The sequence below is a fragment of the Antechinus flavipes genome, chromosome 2 (genome assembly GCF_016432865.1).
Source record: "Antechinus flavipes isolate AdamAnt ecotype Samford, QLD, Australia chromosome 2, AdamAnt_v2, whole genome shotgun sequence".
In the NCBI taxonomy this organism is placed as follows: domain Eukaryota; kingdom Metazoa; phylum Chordata; class Mammalia; order Dasyuromorphia; family Dasyuridae; genus Antechinus; species Antechinus flavipes.
The window spans coordinates 473724613-473740385 of NC_067399.1; the positions used below are offsets into that span (position 1 = coordinate 473724613).

Genomic DNA, 15773 nt, shown 5'->3' on the forward strand with positions numbered 1-15773 from the left:
AGGGGCAGTGATTGTGTTTTAGCTTTTTTCTCTGTCTCTAGCACTTGCCATAATTCTTGGCCCCCCAGTCTAGCCTACTTGTTGATTGACTGAAATGACTTACCCAATGTCAAATATATACCTAGCATCTGAACTCAGAAACAGAGTTAGGGTTTAAATGTAGACCTGAATGAAACTGATGCTCTTTCTACTAAACCCCACTACCCTACTCCCTACTGTGTCTCTTTTGGGAACAGGAAGAAATGGTAGCTCATTTTTTTATATATGAAACTGAAGCACTCAAAGGAAAGTGATAATTCTGTATGTTTATCTTTTTTATTTCATTTTATTTTTATTACACATTTCTTTGTGAATCCCATTAAGAAAGAAAAATCAGAACAAAAAGGAAACATCACAAGAGAGTATATGTTTATCTTGATTATTGGTGCTGAGACTTGGATTACCATCTTGCTTCTTGTCTCTGATGCTAATAAGCTTATAAGTTAATAGGGGAAGACAGTGAGCTGAAATTTTATGTTGATAAATGGTCTTGGTGAAGAGACTCTCCACTTGTGACTCCAAGGGTCCTAATCCGCCCAGCTTATCCAGGACCCTGTGGATGCTGGTATTAGAATGGGCTCTGCTGGCAGCCGCAATTATCTAGGGAGCCACTAGGTGGAGCAGTCTCACTAGGATCTCACCAGTTCTCCTTCCCTACTGCGGTTTCTTGGGGTTCCCCACCCGCCCACCCAAGATTGACAAGCACTATTAGCATCCCCAGAGCAGCAGTGGATGAGTGAAGGGAAATTCACAGCTTGGAAAGGCCCTGCCTTCCCTTAGCAGCGGCAAAACTTACATTTCGGTGGCGTTGAGCATTATACTTTACTCCTGGAAAGAGAACAAAGAAAAAAACATGGTTATCAGTTCATCCTTACCTACAGACCTTGTGTACAAGCCCCTGGCCACGAGCAAACAGGCTTTATCTATGTCCAAGATGAAGCCCCAGGAAAGTCTGCTTTCTAAATGGCTTGTAGTGTTGGGGTCCCGGCTCCAAACCAGCCACAGGTCGCCCATGCTTAGGTAAATGGCCTGGCATATTGCCATAGTTTCTACTGCTTCTAAAGAGAAGAAAAACCAGGCCCATAATCAAGAGGGACCTAAGTGGCTATTTGTACCAAATGACACTTTCGAGGAGCGAGTTTTTTCTGTCTTCAGATAGCATATGGCAAAATGGAAGACCAGTCCTGGAGTTTGAGCCCCAGCTCAGATAATTATCAGCTAAACACCTCACCAGAGTGAGCTCCCTGTGAAATGGAGATAACAATCCACATATTTTACTCCTTCCTTTCTAGGGTTATTATGAAGCAAAGTGCTTTGAAAAATCCAGAATACTGGAGATATCTAGGCTATTATTATTTTTCATTAAGGATTGAAATCAGATCTCTGATCATATGTGATGTCACATGTGAGCTATTTTTATACTTATATGACTTAAGCCTTTTGTTTCTTATATGATTATTGACATTGTCTCAAAGAACCATAGAGGCTCAAATAGCTATCATACTCTCCCAGTTTTATAATATGAACTATTCTCCTGTGCTTAGCCCGACTGTAGCATAAGAAGGGACCTGAAAACTTCCACACCTATGACTGGATGTACCAGATCCACAAGCAGCAGCTCCCTTACTCTTCGTCCACTTCACTTTTCTTTTTTGCTGCTCATCTGGACCGGCTTCTTTGCTGGTTCACCACACCTCCACCTCCCTCCTCCACCATTTTGATTTTATTTGGGTTTATTGAATTTCCAGTTTCGGTCACCCTCTTTATCCTACTGTGCCTTCCCTACCTCTTCTTCCATGCCCATTTAGCTCTAGGTATTCTTTAAGGCCCATTTTCAGTCTGACTACTTCAATGCAAAGTCACTTCTCCTTCCTCGGACCTCACATTATCTCTTCTGCCTTTATTATGTTTACCTTTTCACATATGCATGGATGACTTGCTTTTACAACTAAGCCAGGAGTTCCCTAAATGCAGGAACTGTCTTCTCCAGTCTATATCCCCAAAGGGGCCGTTAGTACAATAGGCCCTCAATAAAAGTTTATTGATTGAGAGAGAAAGGACTAAGTACCTCCTGGGTTTCAGTGCCATTCTCTCTACTCCCTTGATGCAGTTCCTCTTTGGTGTTCTGGACACAGAGGTTGCCTCATACACCTGGATTCTATGTTAAGAGTCGAAACTAAACTGAACTAAAATTGAAGTGCAGAGCCACCTCCCACATGTCATATGTGGCTTTTGGAGGGGGACTTGACATAACAAGAGCAAAGGGACGCTACTACATTAGAGAGAAGAGGAGGAAGAAGCTTTAGGAAGATAGTTGCTGATAGGACATAAAGCTGAAATTATTCGATCCAATTCCTTTATAACACAAATTGGGATCTAAGGCCCAGAGTGGGAAACTGACTTTCTCAAGAGAATATAGGTAGTAAGTGATAGAACTGGAATTCAAACTCATGTCTCCCAGCTCCAAATTCAGATTGCTATTGTTTTCCCATGATACCATGTTGCAATCTGAGAGGTGGACACTCATATGCAAAAATCAGATTTCCTGACTTGGATCTTTATGGAGATAATTTCTCGGTCTTAGAATCTGGCAAATGTGCCCACCACCATCACCAGCATTATGAATATTGGGATATTCATATCACAATGGCATCATCAATGCCATCAATAGTAACATCATTATATTATCACCCCTATTTTCAATGTCAATATATCCCCTATCTATATTGTCACTCCTTTTACCATTGTTACCATCCACAACAACCTTGCTATTATAGGTTTCTCCTGCATAATGACTCCCATGCCTGTGGTGTTTCTTCTGGTAACAGCATAATTACAGATCCCTTCAGCTAAAGCCCTTGTTTATGGCTCTGATCGCTACTATAGTCATGGGCTCACTCCATCATATTTCCTTCTAGAGACTGCAGTTGTTAAATCATTTCTCCTCAGCAGTGTCACAGATCCAGAGATTTGCTTTGGCTGTCAATTTTGTCAACATGTAGAGATGACAATTTGCATATTTACATATTCATCCCAGAGCAAACTAGTTATACCAAATTGAGCCAGGAGTGGGTTTGAGAAACTTACTTTTTTGTGGAAAATTAAAACTTAACTTCCAAATGATTAAACTTTGTTACTTTTGAGTAACTTCTTCAGCTTCTCATTAATCAGACAAATGTCACCTCAATTCAATTCACCAAACATCTATTAGGTACTTATTATATATCAGATACCAAGCTAGAATCTGGAGCTATAAAGAGAAAAAAAAATAAACAGTCCACAAAGAGTTTACATTCTCTGAGAGAGATGAAATGTACACATTTTGAGCAAATGCAAAACATATGCAAAAGGAAGAGAACACTTAAAATTGGAGAGATTAGGAGACGGAATCTGATCTGTGCAATTTCAAGGGAATCAGAGAGTCTATAGGACAGGGATAAGAGAGAATTCATTATAGACACGGAGGACCATTTGCACATGGGATGTTGAGATTCTAGGAACTACCAGCAGGTCAATTTGGCTGGAATGGAGAGTGAACAAAAGGTAGGAGAGAGAAATAAATACACACTCTGTCTGTGATGTTCCGGTACCAACCTGTATTTGAAGCAAGGTATTGTTCTAAGTTCTGATTTAGAAATCTCCTTCCCCAGAAGACCAAACCCTTGGAGAGCTGATCAAAGGAAGTTTCCAAGGTGGATGCAGAATTAGAAAGAATTGGGGGGAATGGAACAATAGTTTATAGCTTACAGCAAGCCACTGGATGAGAAGCAAAAGACCTAAATTTTTCATCTAGGCTTCATTTGTGACTTGCTGTGCAATCTCGAGTGAAACACCTTAACCTTTTTTATTTCACTTATTAATGCAGAGCAACCATCCCTGCTTCTTCTGGTGCAATAGATTTGGTGTTTTGGAGAGGAGTAGGTAGAGAAGGCAATAAGAGAAGATAAAAGCTTTACCACTTAGGATATCAGGATCACATTCTTGTTATTTCTGGTAAGTGAAGTCAATTTTCATGAAGTAGCTCAGCTAGGTCATACTCATAGTCAGTCACACTTGTTCTTTCAAGAAAGAAAACTCTTACCCAATAAGGAATTTATCTGGAGTTTCATCTACTTCTTAAACCTCACTTTCTTGAGCTTCAGTAATATAGTTTGTGGGAAAATAATACTTCATTGGATACAAAGCAAAGGAATTGTGAGCCTTTTCACCAATAAATTAAAGAAGCCAAATTAAGTTTAAATAGGGTTGGATTAAAGCAGGTCAAAAGACACTATATCTGTCTTTGATTAGAGACAACTCTTAGCAGCATGTCCAATATTCCAAGATCTTTCCTCCAAAGGAAGCTTCTTTCCTGTGAGTAATTCGGATAAATGTTACAATACCCAGATCCCTTGAGGGATTAAAAGTTATAATCTATGTATATCCTGGGGTCAAGCCAATTATGCTGGGTCTGTACACTAATTCCCTGGCTTTGGGGAACAGATCAATCTCAGAACTTGCAGTATAGATTGCCCTGTTGGAGGGGATCAAGATAGGATGATTATATAGTAGTTGTAATGATATGTATGTCAGGACTCTGGAGAGAAACATGAAAAGAAAAAGAGATGATCCTTGGACAAAAATCCCAAGACATTGTCCAAGACTATGTCCACCATCATATGTCATCACCACTGAGCCCTTGATAGTGGAAAGTCACTAGGCTCCCTAAGGTGGGCAAAATGGCCCATACCAGGCAAAGTGGAACAGGTGCAGGAGTGGCTTTAGACATATAAAGGACTGAGGCTCAAAAACCAAAAGAATCCACCTCATTATTCCTGTCTACATTATCATAATAATTACTACCATTATCACCACTACTGTCGGATCACTGCTGCTATCATCATCCCCGTCATCCTTGCCACCACCAAGATCATTCTCCCTACCATCATGGTTAGCTATCTACCACTCCAGGTATCATCACTATCACTGCCCTCACCACCTGATATCATCGCTTGGGGCCACATAACCATGACTACCATTATTATCATCATCATCAAAATTAGCACCACTGTATTCAATATAGCCAATAAGCCAATCACCAATACCATCATGATTTACCACTTTTGTTGTTGCCATTCAGTTATTTCAGTTGTTCATGATTCCTTTTAAGATTTTTTTTGGCAAAGATATATTTCTTTTCCAATTCATTTTAAGAGGAAACTGGGACAAACAGGGTTAAGTAACCAAGCTAGTGTCTGAGATCAAATTTGAATTTAGGTTTTCCTGCCTCTAGATTTGGTGCTCTTCCCACTGGACCACCTAGCTGCCCCTCTATTTTTCACTACCATACCACCATTTCTCTCATTCTAGAAGGCCTAGTAAGCAGAATGTTCTCACTCTGATACAGGGCAGAGGATTACTAATAACCAACCCTTTCAGTGGGCCCACCTCTACACAGAGTTTAGGAAAGTATAAATATCTCTGTCCTTTTTCATTAAAGGTATATAATGAGACAAGTACCATGTTTCTCTAGGCTGGCGGGCTGAACTAAGGACACAGAATGTCTTTCCATTACCGACCTGAGGGTCAGGATCCATGGCTACCCAGGGAATGAAAACATACATGACTGAAACTTGCATGAAGGGTGAGAGAAAATTGGGAGGCTAACATGTGTAAAGATAAGATACATCTTTGTGTAAAGATAAGATTCCCTTATTCTCTTGATCTTTTCTTTCTTTCTTTCTTTCTTTCTTTCTTTCTTTCTTTCTTTCTTTCTTTCTTTCTTTCTTTCTTTCTTTCTTTCTTTCTTTCTTTCTTTCTTTTTTGGTTGAGACAATCTGGATTAAGTGACTTGCCCAGGGTCACATAACTAGTAAATGTCTGAGGCTGGATTTGAACTCAGGTTCTCTTGACTCCAGATCCACTCTGTACCACCCAGGTGCTACTCTCTGCCTTTTCAAATGCTATGCTTCTTTTGGGGCTGAATTCAGCTCCTTCTAGCTTCAAGGAGCCATCTTTGATTGCTTCATGTGCTTCTATCTTGTTTCTCTAACTACTCCTGAAGTTTTCAAGGGAAAACTCTTGGAAAACTATAATTATTTTTGTAATCAACATGTACTTAGCCTGGGGCACACTGTCTACTGATTGGTGGTTTTGGAAATCCTATTCAATTGATTAATAAACTTAGAACATTCTTTAAAATCATTGTTTCATTCACTTATCAAACATTCAAGTTTCTACCATATAAGAACATTGTTAAGAATACAGAGATAAATCTTGTGTTTTAAAAAATCAGCTGCATATAGGTATAGGTTTAGCCAGACAAAAAAATTCTATGTACAAAATATCTAGGTGGTTTATGAGATTGCAAACTCAGCAAAAGTTAATACTAATATAGCAGCCCCCTTCCCCCCAAAAAAGCATAGGTTGAATTATAGGAGGCAGAATTACCTCCAAACTAGTCAAATCAACAAACATTAAATATCTTCTGTGTTTCAGGAAGTATTTTAGGTATTGGAGGTAAAAAGACAAAAATTAGTTTATATTCAACTGAGAGAAAACAACATGTGTAAAGATAATTAATGCAAAAAATCTTAAAAATAAATACAAAATATTTGCAGATTGCATAGAATTCCCAATCCCTCTATTTTTATCCACCTGCATTTTTGATTTCCTTTACAGGCTAGTTGTACACTATTTCAAAGTCCAATTCTTTTTGTACAGGAAAATAACTGTTTGGACATGTATACATATATTGTATTTAACTTATACTTTAACATATCGAACATGTATTGGTCAACCTGTCATCTGGGGGAAGAGGTGGGGGAAAGGAGGGGAAACATTGGAACAAAAGGTTTTGCAATTGTCAGTGCTGAAAAATTACCCATGCATATATCTTGTAAATTAAAAAGCTTTAATAATTTTTAAAAATTAAAAAAAATAATTTGCAGAGGAAGAATATTGACAACTTGGGAGATCAGGAGAATTTGTAAGAGATGTCATTTGAGCTGAACCTTAAAGGCAAGTGAGAGGACAATGAGGAGGAAGGCGACAGGTTATGGACTTCTGTTCTGGACACGCGTGTCTGTGGTACACGCAGGCGTTTGATAAAATGATTGGAGAAAGATAAAGGTGGGATATATAGATTTGGGAATCATTTTCATGGAGAGGATAATCTCATCTCTGATTAGGCCACATCTAGGATAGTCATTAAGATCTAGGTGCCACATTTTGTGAAGCAAATAAACTTCAGTGCACTTAGAAGAGAGAGACTGTTTCTCTTGCAGTGGTACCATGGAAAGCTCCCTGGAGCTGGACTCTAGGGCTTGCAGGGACTTCAATCCTCTTCACCAGGAGGTTCTGGAGCGAGTCACACAGCAGGTTGAGCCTTCCTGAGGAGGAAGGAATGGTTGGGGAGAGGTGAGATATCCAGGCTTGCAGAGAACAGTCATGGTCTAATGGCAGCAGTGTGCCTTAAGGGCACTACTCCCTGGATCCTCTTCATTTTCCTTCCCACAGTTTGCTGGATCTTCTCAACACAACTCGTTAAAAATCCACAAGGGAATCCTTTATTTCCCCAGCCCCTTCTCCCCCCCCCCCCCCATTAAAAAATAAACAGCCATTTTCTTTTTTTTGGACAGACTACATTAATAGCAAAACAGACTCACAAGCAGGAGGAGATGAGTGTGTGCCAACGATAATAAATACGACATGAGTTATCGGGGCTGCCAAAGTGTATTTCATGTTCTGTAGTTTTCATCTATTGCTGTTTTTCTTCACCGTGTGTTATTTAAACGTTTCCTATTTATCAGCAGGGAGGGGGGTTGCTGAGTGATGCCTTTTGGATTTTACAGATCTGAAGGAAGGCCCTGCTTTCTCTTTGTTGGGGTAGAGACTGAGGGGAGAAGATCCACAGAAGGGCTTCAGAGATGAGTTTTACCTGGAGTAGAGAAACTATGGACATGGGACAACTATGTACTTCAACTGTGTGATGCACGTAAGAGAAGGAGAAAGCTATTCAAGAATGACTTGGAGTAAAAGTTTCACTTGTACTAGGAGCAAATTACCCTGCAAGCAGGGTAAGGGAAACAGTTTGAATTTCTGCATTGTTTTGAATTTAATTTTTGGCCATGTTATCTATTGTAGCTAATTCCTGGTTAAATTGGCCTAAAAACTTGTGTTTTCATTGCTCTCTTATCTATTTAATTATCATTATTTCCCCCCTGGATACAGAGGTAAATAATGATGATTTAAAGAGAGTGAAGAATGATATGGATCCTGAGGAGTGACCCTCCCCTTTGAGAGTACTATCTCTGTGGCCATTTTTTCCAACAAACAGATGTCACAAATTGTGGCTGGAGGAGGTAGAGAATCAGGGGGATTTGAGTGTAGACACAATGTGGTCCAGAGACCACATGAAAGGTCTGAGAATATGAAGAATCTAGTATATAGGTGAACTTTTCCTTCCTCTTACTTCTAAATTTCTGCCCTTAAGATTCAAATCCTTCTTTTTTTTAAGCCTATCATTCAGGTGATGGCCAAAAGCAGAGAAAGGAATAAACACCAGCCAGGAGCCATACAGACACTGCTACTGGCTGCTGTTTTTACTGCAGTACCCTAGATGGTGACTTTAACCTAAGATACATCCTTCTGAGCCTCAGTTTCCTTATCTGTACTAGATGATCTCAGAGGACTTTTCCAGTTCTAGAGTTATGATTCCAAGACTCTAGATGCTTGGGGCAAAACCAGTGACTAGGATTCTGGATATTATATATCCATATTATATTAGTATGCCAGGGACTAAAGTGACATGGCAGGGATTTAGCTAAAGTAGGGCTGGTTTGATACTGCCATGAAACCTTATCAGTTGGTAAGAATGCTGGGAGACCATACATCTCTGGTGTCACTGCCCTGTTAACTTTTTTCTGACTTGAAAAATGGACCCAAGGTAAGTCCTAGACACATGAGCTTTTCCCCTGGCCATGTCCAAGACATTTGAAGGAGTAGGAAAAGTAAAAGCATGGGTTTATGGGATCTATATGACCCAGGAGACCACTTGAAATTCTTATGGCTTTTCTATGCTTAATAAAAAATATGTGGTTTTACAAAGTAGATTGTCTGTATAATATAATCACATCAGGTTGTGACTGAGAAAGGGATAGCATATAGAAGTAGAAAGCGGGTATTCTGGTCACAAAGGCTATTTTATAATTTTCCAGAAGTTTGGAGCAATATTGTACTCTTTGAATTCAGAATCTAAATCAGTAAGTGCTTCTTTCCTGCCCTCCATTACTGGTTAATTTGGGGTAGTACCCTGTTTCCTGAGTTTGGTGTACAGCATCTCAAGTCACCTAGCAAAACCTACCCACCCCCACTGTCCCACTTGGAAAGGGTAATGTTTCTGAGACATTACTTTCTTGTCAGGAAGGAACATGAACACTAATCCTGGAAACAGATATATTCCAAGATATCGTCTTAGATGACCCAGCTGTGGACAGGTGTAGCAGTGGTTTGTGGGGACTAGGAAGCACTGCTCTCAGGCCAAATGATCATGACTGGAGGTGAGAGCAATTCAGAAATGGTCTGGGACTGAGTAGGGTGAGAAAGCAGAAAACTTTGTGTACATGATTGAAGGAAAAGAAGGAAAAGAACAGGAAGAGAAGAAAAGGGAGCGGAGAGAGAAAGAAAAGTATACAGAAGGAAAGTAAAGAAGTATGTTAGGATCATCCTCTGACAAGGAGAGGACAGGATGATGTAGAAGAAAGAAGAAGGGAGCAAAGAATCTTTTCCTGCACCTACTTTTCAGGCCCCAATATTTTTCAGGCTTTGCCAGCTGTTAGACCACACTGTCCTTCAGACTGCCCTGTTCCTTAGGCTCTTAATAGCCTTTAGACTACATATGACTTTCCACATTTTGCAACATTCTTGGACTATGTATGTAAAGTCAGGGGCTTCTTGCAATGCTTTTGGAAGGGATGCTGCCCCCTTTCAACCATTCCACCTTTCAATGCTTACTCTCAGGTCATGCTAGACTTCTTTTCATATCTGCCTTCTTTTGTTATCTCTATCCCACAGTCCTTTAGATCTCACCCATCCTTCATATTCAGAGCTGACCCAGGTGGCCATGACTGGTGTGTGTGTGTGTGTGTGTGTGTGTATGTGTCCCACTCTCATGGAGATCAGCAATGCAGGGCCTTATGGGTATGTGGCTGAGAATGTTAAAGCATTTCTAAGTCTGGGATGTTTTATTTTATCAGCCCAAGTTCATTCATACTAGAGAATTACCTTATAACTGTCCCCCTCCCAGCCCTCTTCTGCATAGAAGAACAGCAGGGCTAATGTGGCTGCCTGAACCCCAAGGTCCAGCCCCTGCTCCCCCGAGTAGCCAGCAGGTCACAGCACCCCCTCCATCCACCAAACTGGAGCTTGGAAGTCCAGAATGCGTGTGAGGGGAACTCAGAGCATGTGGAAGAGGGAGCTCTGCTAAAGTCCCAGGCAGAATGCAGTGGTGGGTCTGTCAGCCGAGTTTACTCTCATCCCTAGTGTCTCCTCGGAGCTGTTTGGGCGTCCTCATTAGAGAATGACATTTCCTGATCCTCATTTACATTCCCTAAGAACTGCACCCCAAGCAGGAGCCAGCTCCAAGCCGAAGATCCGCTTTTTCCTGGCCCCATCCCTGGGAATACCTTAATTAGCATCATTAGCTTTCAGGCACTGTCAGCAGTTACTTGCAATTTCTACTTAACACCTTTCAATTATTCTCCATTGTCACATTTAGCATTTGCATAAAGCAGCCTTCACCAGCTGACTTTGACAAGGACGGTGCTCTCACTCACAGTCGGCAGGAGGGGAAATGAAGGTCCAGCCCGGCCTATGGAGAGGAGAGTTTGAGGGGGCCAAGGGATGAGGGGATGGGGGGGGGTGGAAACCAAGGCCATATGTAGCCAGCCTAAGAGCGCGCACAGATAAATCCAATTCCACAAGCAGAACTTGGAGATCCAACTGATTCATAAGGTTTCCTTTCATTATTCAGTCGTGTCTAATTCTGTGATATATGTGATGCTTTCTTGGCAAAGGTATTGGAGTGGTCTGCCATTTCCTTCCCCAGCTGAGAAAACGGAGGCAAATGGGGTTAAATGACTTGCCTAGGGTCACACAGTTAGTACCTGAGGCCATATTTGAACTCTGGAAGATGATCCTTCCGGACTGCAAACCCGGAATCCTATTCCCAGTATCCCTAGCAGCCCAAGGTTTCTTGTAGCCTAGATGTAGCTCCCCCAGCGCGACATTCTATCCTCCATGTCCTTACAGAGCGCCCCAGATGGGAACGTTCTCCCTCCTCACTTCCATCTCCTGGAATCCCTAGTGGCCTTCAAGGTTCCTCCATATAGAATTTCCTGATCCCCCCTAATGCTTAGCGCTTTGTATTTGTTTTATATTTATTTACCTGGATAGATCCTGTTCATCTTCTAGATGGTAAGCTCCTTGAAAGGTCATAGACTGTTTTCATCTTCATTTTCATTGGGAAGATTCCTTGGGAGCATGTAACTTCAGATCAAAAGGAAAATTTAAGAGGAAACCCATACGGGGGCAATGGGAAAAGCCAACAGCAAGGAGTTCAGAGCCCTGGGTTCTAGTTTATGCTCTTCTACTAACATGTCCTGAGAATTCAGGCCAATGACTAGAACTCAGAATTGCAAAGGCCTTACAATCCTACCCATGCAACCCCAATATCAGTGGAGTAAATGTAATGGATAGAGAATTGGGCTTGGAGGCAGGAAAATCTGAGTTCAAAACCCACTTCAGATAATGACTAGCTATATGACCTTTTTTCCGCCTCAGTCTCATTTGTAAAAGAAGGAGGCTGGACCAAATGATGTCTCCTGGTCTCTTCCGACTCTGAGTTTATCTTCAGATTCCCCACTTCCTTTGGCTAAGCATCTGAATCATTCCCCTCTATCTTAGAATTTTGGAGGAACTGAGAGTATCAGAAGCATAGGAACTTATGGGAGGGCGCTTGAGATCAACAGGAAGCTCTAGGAGAGGAGCAAGGAGTTTAATTGAACACTCTTTCCTCTGCATTCTCACTGACTTCCCTAGTTGCTCCTGCCATTTCTACCCAAATCACCTAGTATCTTTTTCTTTTCTTTTCTTTTCTTTTGTGGCTGGGGCAACTGGGGTAAAGTGACTTGCCCAGGGTCACACAGCCAGGAAGTGTTAAGCGACTGAGGTCCGATTTGAACTCAGGTCCTCCTGACTTCAGGGCTGGTGCTCTATCCACTAGGCCATCTACGTGCCCCCTATCTTTTTTTTTTTTTTAATATAGAAAACTGGACTTGCAGTTAATGAGACCTGAGTTCAGATTTGACCTCAGATACTAGCTATGTAACCTAAGCACGTCCTTTAACCTCTTATTAGTTTATTCTGTAAAATAAGGTTGGATATTTAGACTTCCAAAGTTAGTTCTAACAATAAATCTATGAATATATATGCATTGTATATACAAATGGGCATATAATGTATGTGTATTTATATATGACTATATGTGAGTATATGTATATAAACACGTTTGTGTATAAATACAGGTACATTATATGCCCATTTGTATGTACACATATGTGTATGCATATACAGGTTATACATAAACATTTTCTTCTACAAAAATATTAGCTCCTTGAGGACAGAAACTATTTCATTCAGCATTTAGCATAATATTTGGTATGTAGCAGGGATTTTATATGTTAGATTGGTCAATCCTCACAAAACCAGGGGGACACTAACCAATAATAAAGTGCATGCTATATATACATTATTACACTAAATTTGAGGCACATATAGAGATGAACAAGACATAGCCTTTACCTTTGGGGAGGTCAAGGTCTACTAGAAGAAATAGAACTTCCACACAGGAAAAATGAACTCAACACCAGGCAACGTACAGTACCAGGTAACTGGATTATTTGTCATAGACGGTAAGAGGAGGAGAGATGGATGGGGGTTGAAGAAGCTAGGGAAGGTTCATAGAGGTGGTTAAGCTGCACCTTGAGGGGTAGGTTACATTTGTGTGACCTGAGATGGGGGACTATGGGGAAGCCGTTCTAGGCCAATCTGCCTGGCTCTGCTTGTTTCACCCAAGCAGAGAGATTCCGAGTAAATGGTTCCTAACTAGCTTTTTCTGTTCCTTACCATGTTCCCAGCTCTGTGCGTGGCTGGGCTGTGGGGAAGATCAGTATTTAATGTACTGTCATCTGGAAGAAGGGTAGATTTTGGCTTCACCCCACAAAGCTCAACTAGGCACAAAGGGTAGTTTGCCTGTGGGAAATGCTCTTTCCTCTTTTGCCCACCTTTTGTTCTGACCCAAAATTTTTTAAGTGTCTTAAGAGTTCTTAAAGCCAAATGATGTATATAGTCATCTAAGAAAAAGGACTCAACCTAAGACACAGGTTAAAAAAAGAAGACTCAAAGTTTAGGGGACTCTGCCTGGCTTTTGTCAGTTGGATGTAGTGCTATTTTATCCTTTGTTTTCAAAGAGGACTAATGATAATCACAGGGTGATGTCTTGCCTTGGCAAGGAACGGAATTTAACTGACAGAGCCATGTGAAGGCATCAGCTTCGCTCTCTGTTCCAAACTGATCCAACACTGTCCCAACAAAAGCCAGGATACCTAACTATGGTCCAGGATGCAGTGGATGACTGGGACCAAGCTCTAAGCACTCCAAAGTGCTGCTTCAGCCATCTTCATGGATATTGGAACAAATTGTTCTCATCTGCCATTCTCCCACAGCAAGTTTTCCTATGTTTGGGGCAGACACCCCCCTAACTCTCCAACAGCCTGAGGTCTCTAGGTTACCCTTAACATCTGCAGAGACAATTCTCTTGGGGTATACCCGCCACACATGTTACAGCGTCTTGGAGCCGCAGGTGAGAGTTGGACACTAAGGTGGATGAACAGCCCTGGAAAGAGCTTGGCAAGCCCTCACCTTAGAGGTGCTAGTCCACCTTAAACATTGTCAAAACTAGACAGCTAGCATTTGTCCCAAGAGGGAAAAGTTTCTGGCCACAGTGCAGGCCCTGAGAAGAGATGAATCCTAGATGTTTTTAGACAGTGGGGAGTAATACGAGCCACCTTGAAACTACTGAAAACTAGTGGCCCAGTACCTGAGACTGTGTGCCCAGCAGCCAGTCACCTGAGACCAGCAGAAATCGGGGGGGAAAAGCCCCTGGGATATTCCTGAGAGTAGCAGTAGGCAGCACAGTCTGTAGAGGGCTAAAACTGCAAAAAGTAAGAACCAGGCTAAATCCATTCTCAGACTTGACTAGCTTTATGATCCAGGGCAAAGCACAATTTTTACCTGCCTCAATTTCCTCATCCTGGAAGATCGGGGATGGAAACAACAGGGTTGTTTTGGAGAGAAAATGAGATATGTAAAATACTTTGCGAGTCTTAAAGCATTATAGAAATACTAGTATATACTGGAAGAGGACTGTGTTGTTCTATCCCTGGAGGGAAGTTTCCCCTCTGTTTGCCATGACTGCATTGTCTATCTATGTGTCCCTCATGCCTGATACTTATGTGTACCTACTCTATCCACCAAGGGTAAGTTTCTTTGTGGGAATGTATACTCCAGACTTAGGGGGGAGAATATTCTATTACTCCTTTTCCTCTTATGCTACTTGTCTTTGTTTTGAACTGTATCCCCTGACTAACTAGAAAAGAAAAATAAACAACTGGAGTTAGGGGCTCATGATATATGTTTTTGAGTAGATGAGGACTCACAGCATACCTTGAATCTGGGGTCAGTATCTTGGGGACCCTATATGTAGTACCCAAGGTGCAACATAAGGGGGAAAAATCCTATTAGAGTTCTTCAAAAGTGTAATGAGCTCTATCTAGAGGAAGTGGGCTTAACATTCAAAGATTTTTATGCAGAGCCTGGCTGACCATTTATCCACAATTCTGTAGATGGAATTTTATAAGATGTATCTTGAATTCAATGATCTTGGAAGTTCCTTCCATGTGGTTCTGACACATGGGCCCTTGCTCCCTTGGAGTTCACAGTCTATTTGGAGAAACCAGACTTGTGCATACAGAACATCTAGAGATCTGGACAGTAATAAATGAATGTGAAAACAGTTCTGCTGGATCCTCCAGATCCTTGCACTCCTGGTTCCTGGGGTTCTTCCTGGTGCCTGCCTGTCTGCCTGATAGGGTTCCCTGGTCTCTTCCTTCAATCGCCCCAGGTTTTCCCTAATATCTCCTTGAGGTCTCCCCACTCATTCTCTGCTTTTTTCTCTGCCCCTCCTCAGCTATGCCTTGGTGTCTCTCTGAGACTAGGAACTGTTTGAGATTTTTGAGATCAGATTCTGGGCTCCACGGGCTATGTGCATGGACATAGTTAGAACTAGGGATCTTTTTTTGATGAAAGTGGGGAGAGATGTCCAGAGCTGCTCCCAAAAGAATGAATTTCTTGAGCTCAGGAGATCTTCCCTTAGTATCTATCTCCATAGTGGCTTGTTAATAGAGCTGCAGCTCAAGTGCTTGTTGAAGGAATAAATGGGAGGAAAATTTCTACTCTGACAGATGGATTAAGGAACAACCTGCTTCAAATCTAGGGATCCTCCTGAAATGGACAGTACTGAGGGACACATGATACAAAACATGTGCTCTGTGAATAGCTAAGACACTGATCCATAGACAAAGAAATCAGGATCAATCATGAATTCAAGATTAAAGAGACCTTAATGGTTTTCCTAA

General features: G+C 41.4%; 1 protein-coding gene across 2 annotated transcripts in view; it reads right to left on the reverse strand.

Annotated features, from left to right (window-relative positions):
* The window catches only part of CHST8 (carbohydrate sulfotransferase 8), a 209619-nt gene that overhangs the window by 11731 nt on the left and 182115 nt on the right, over positions 1-15773 (reverse strand). For both annotated transcript variants that reach the window (XM_051979730.1, XM_051979731.1), the window contains exon 3: positions 836-867. In XM_051979730.1, the coding sequence (XP_051835690.1) occupies positions 836-867 (32 nt within the window). The remainder of the gene's footprint in view (positions 1-835; positions 868-15773) is intronic.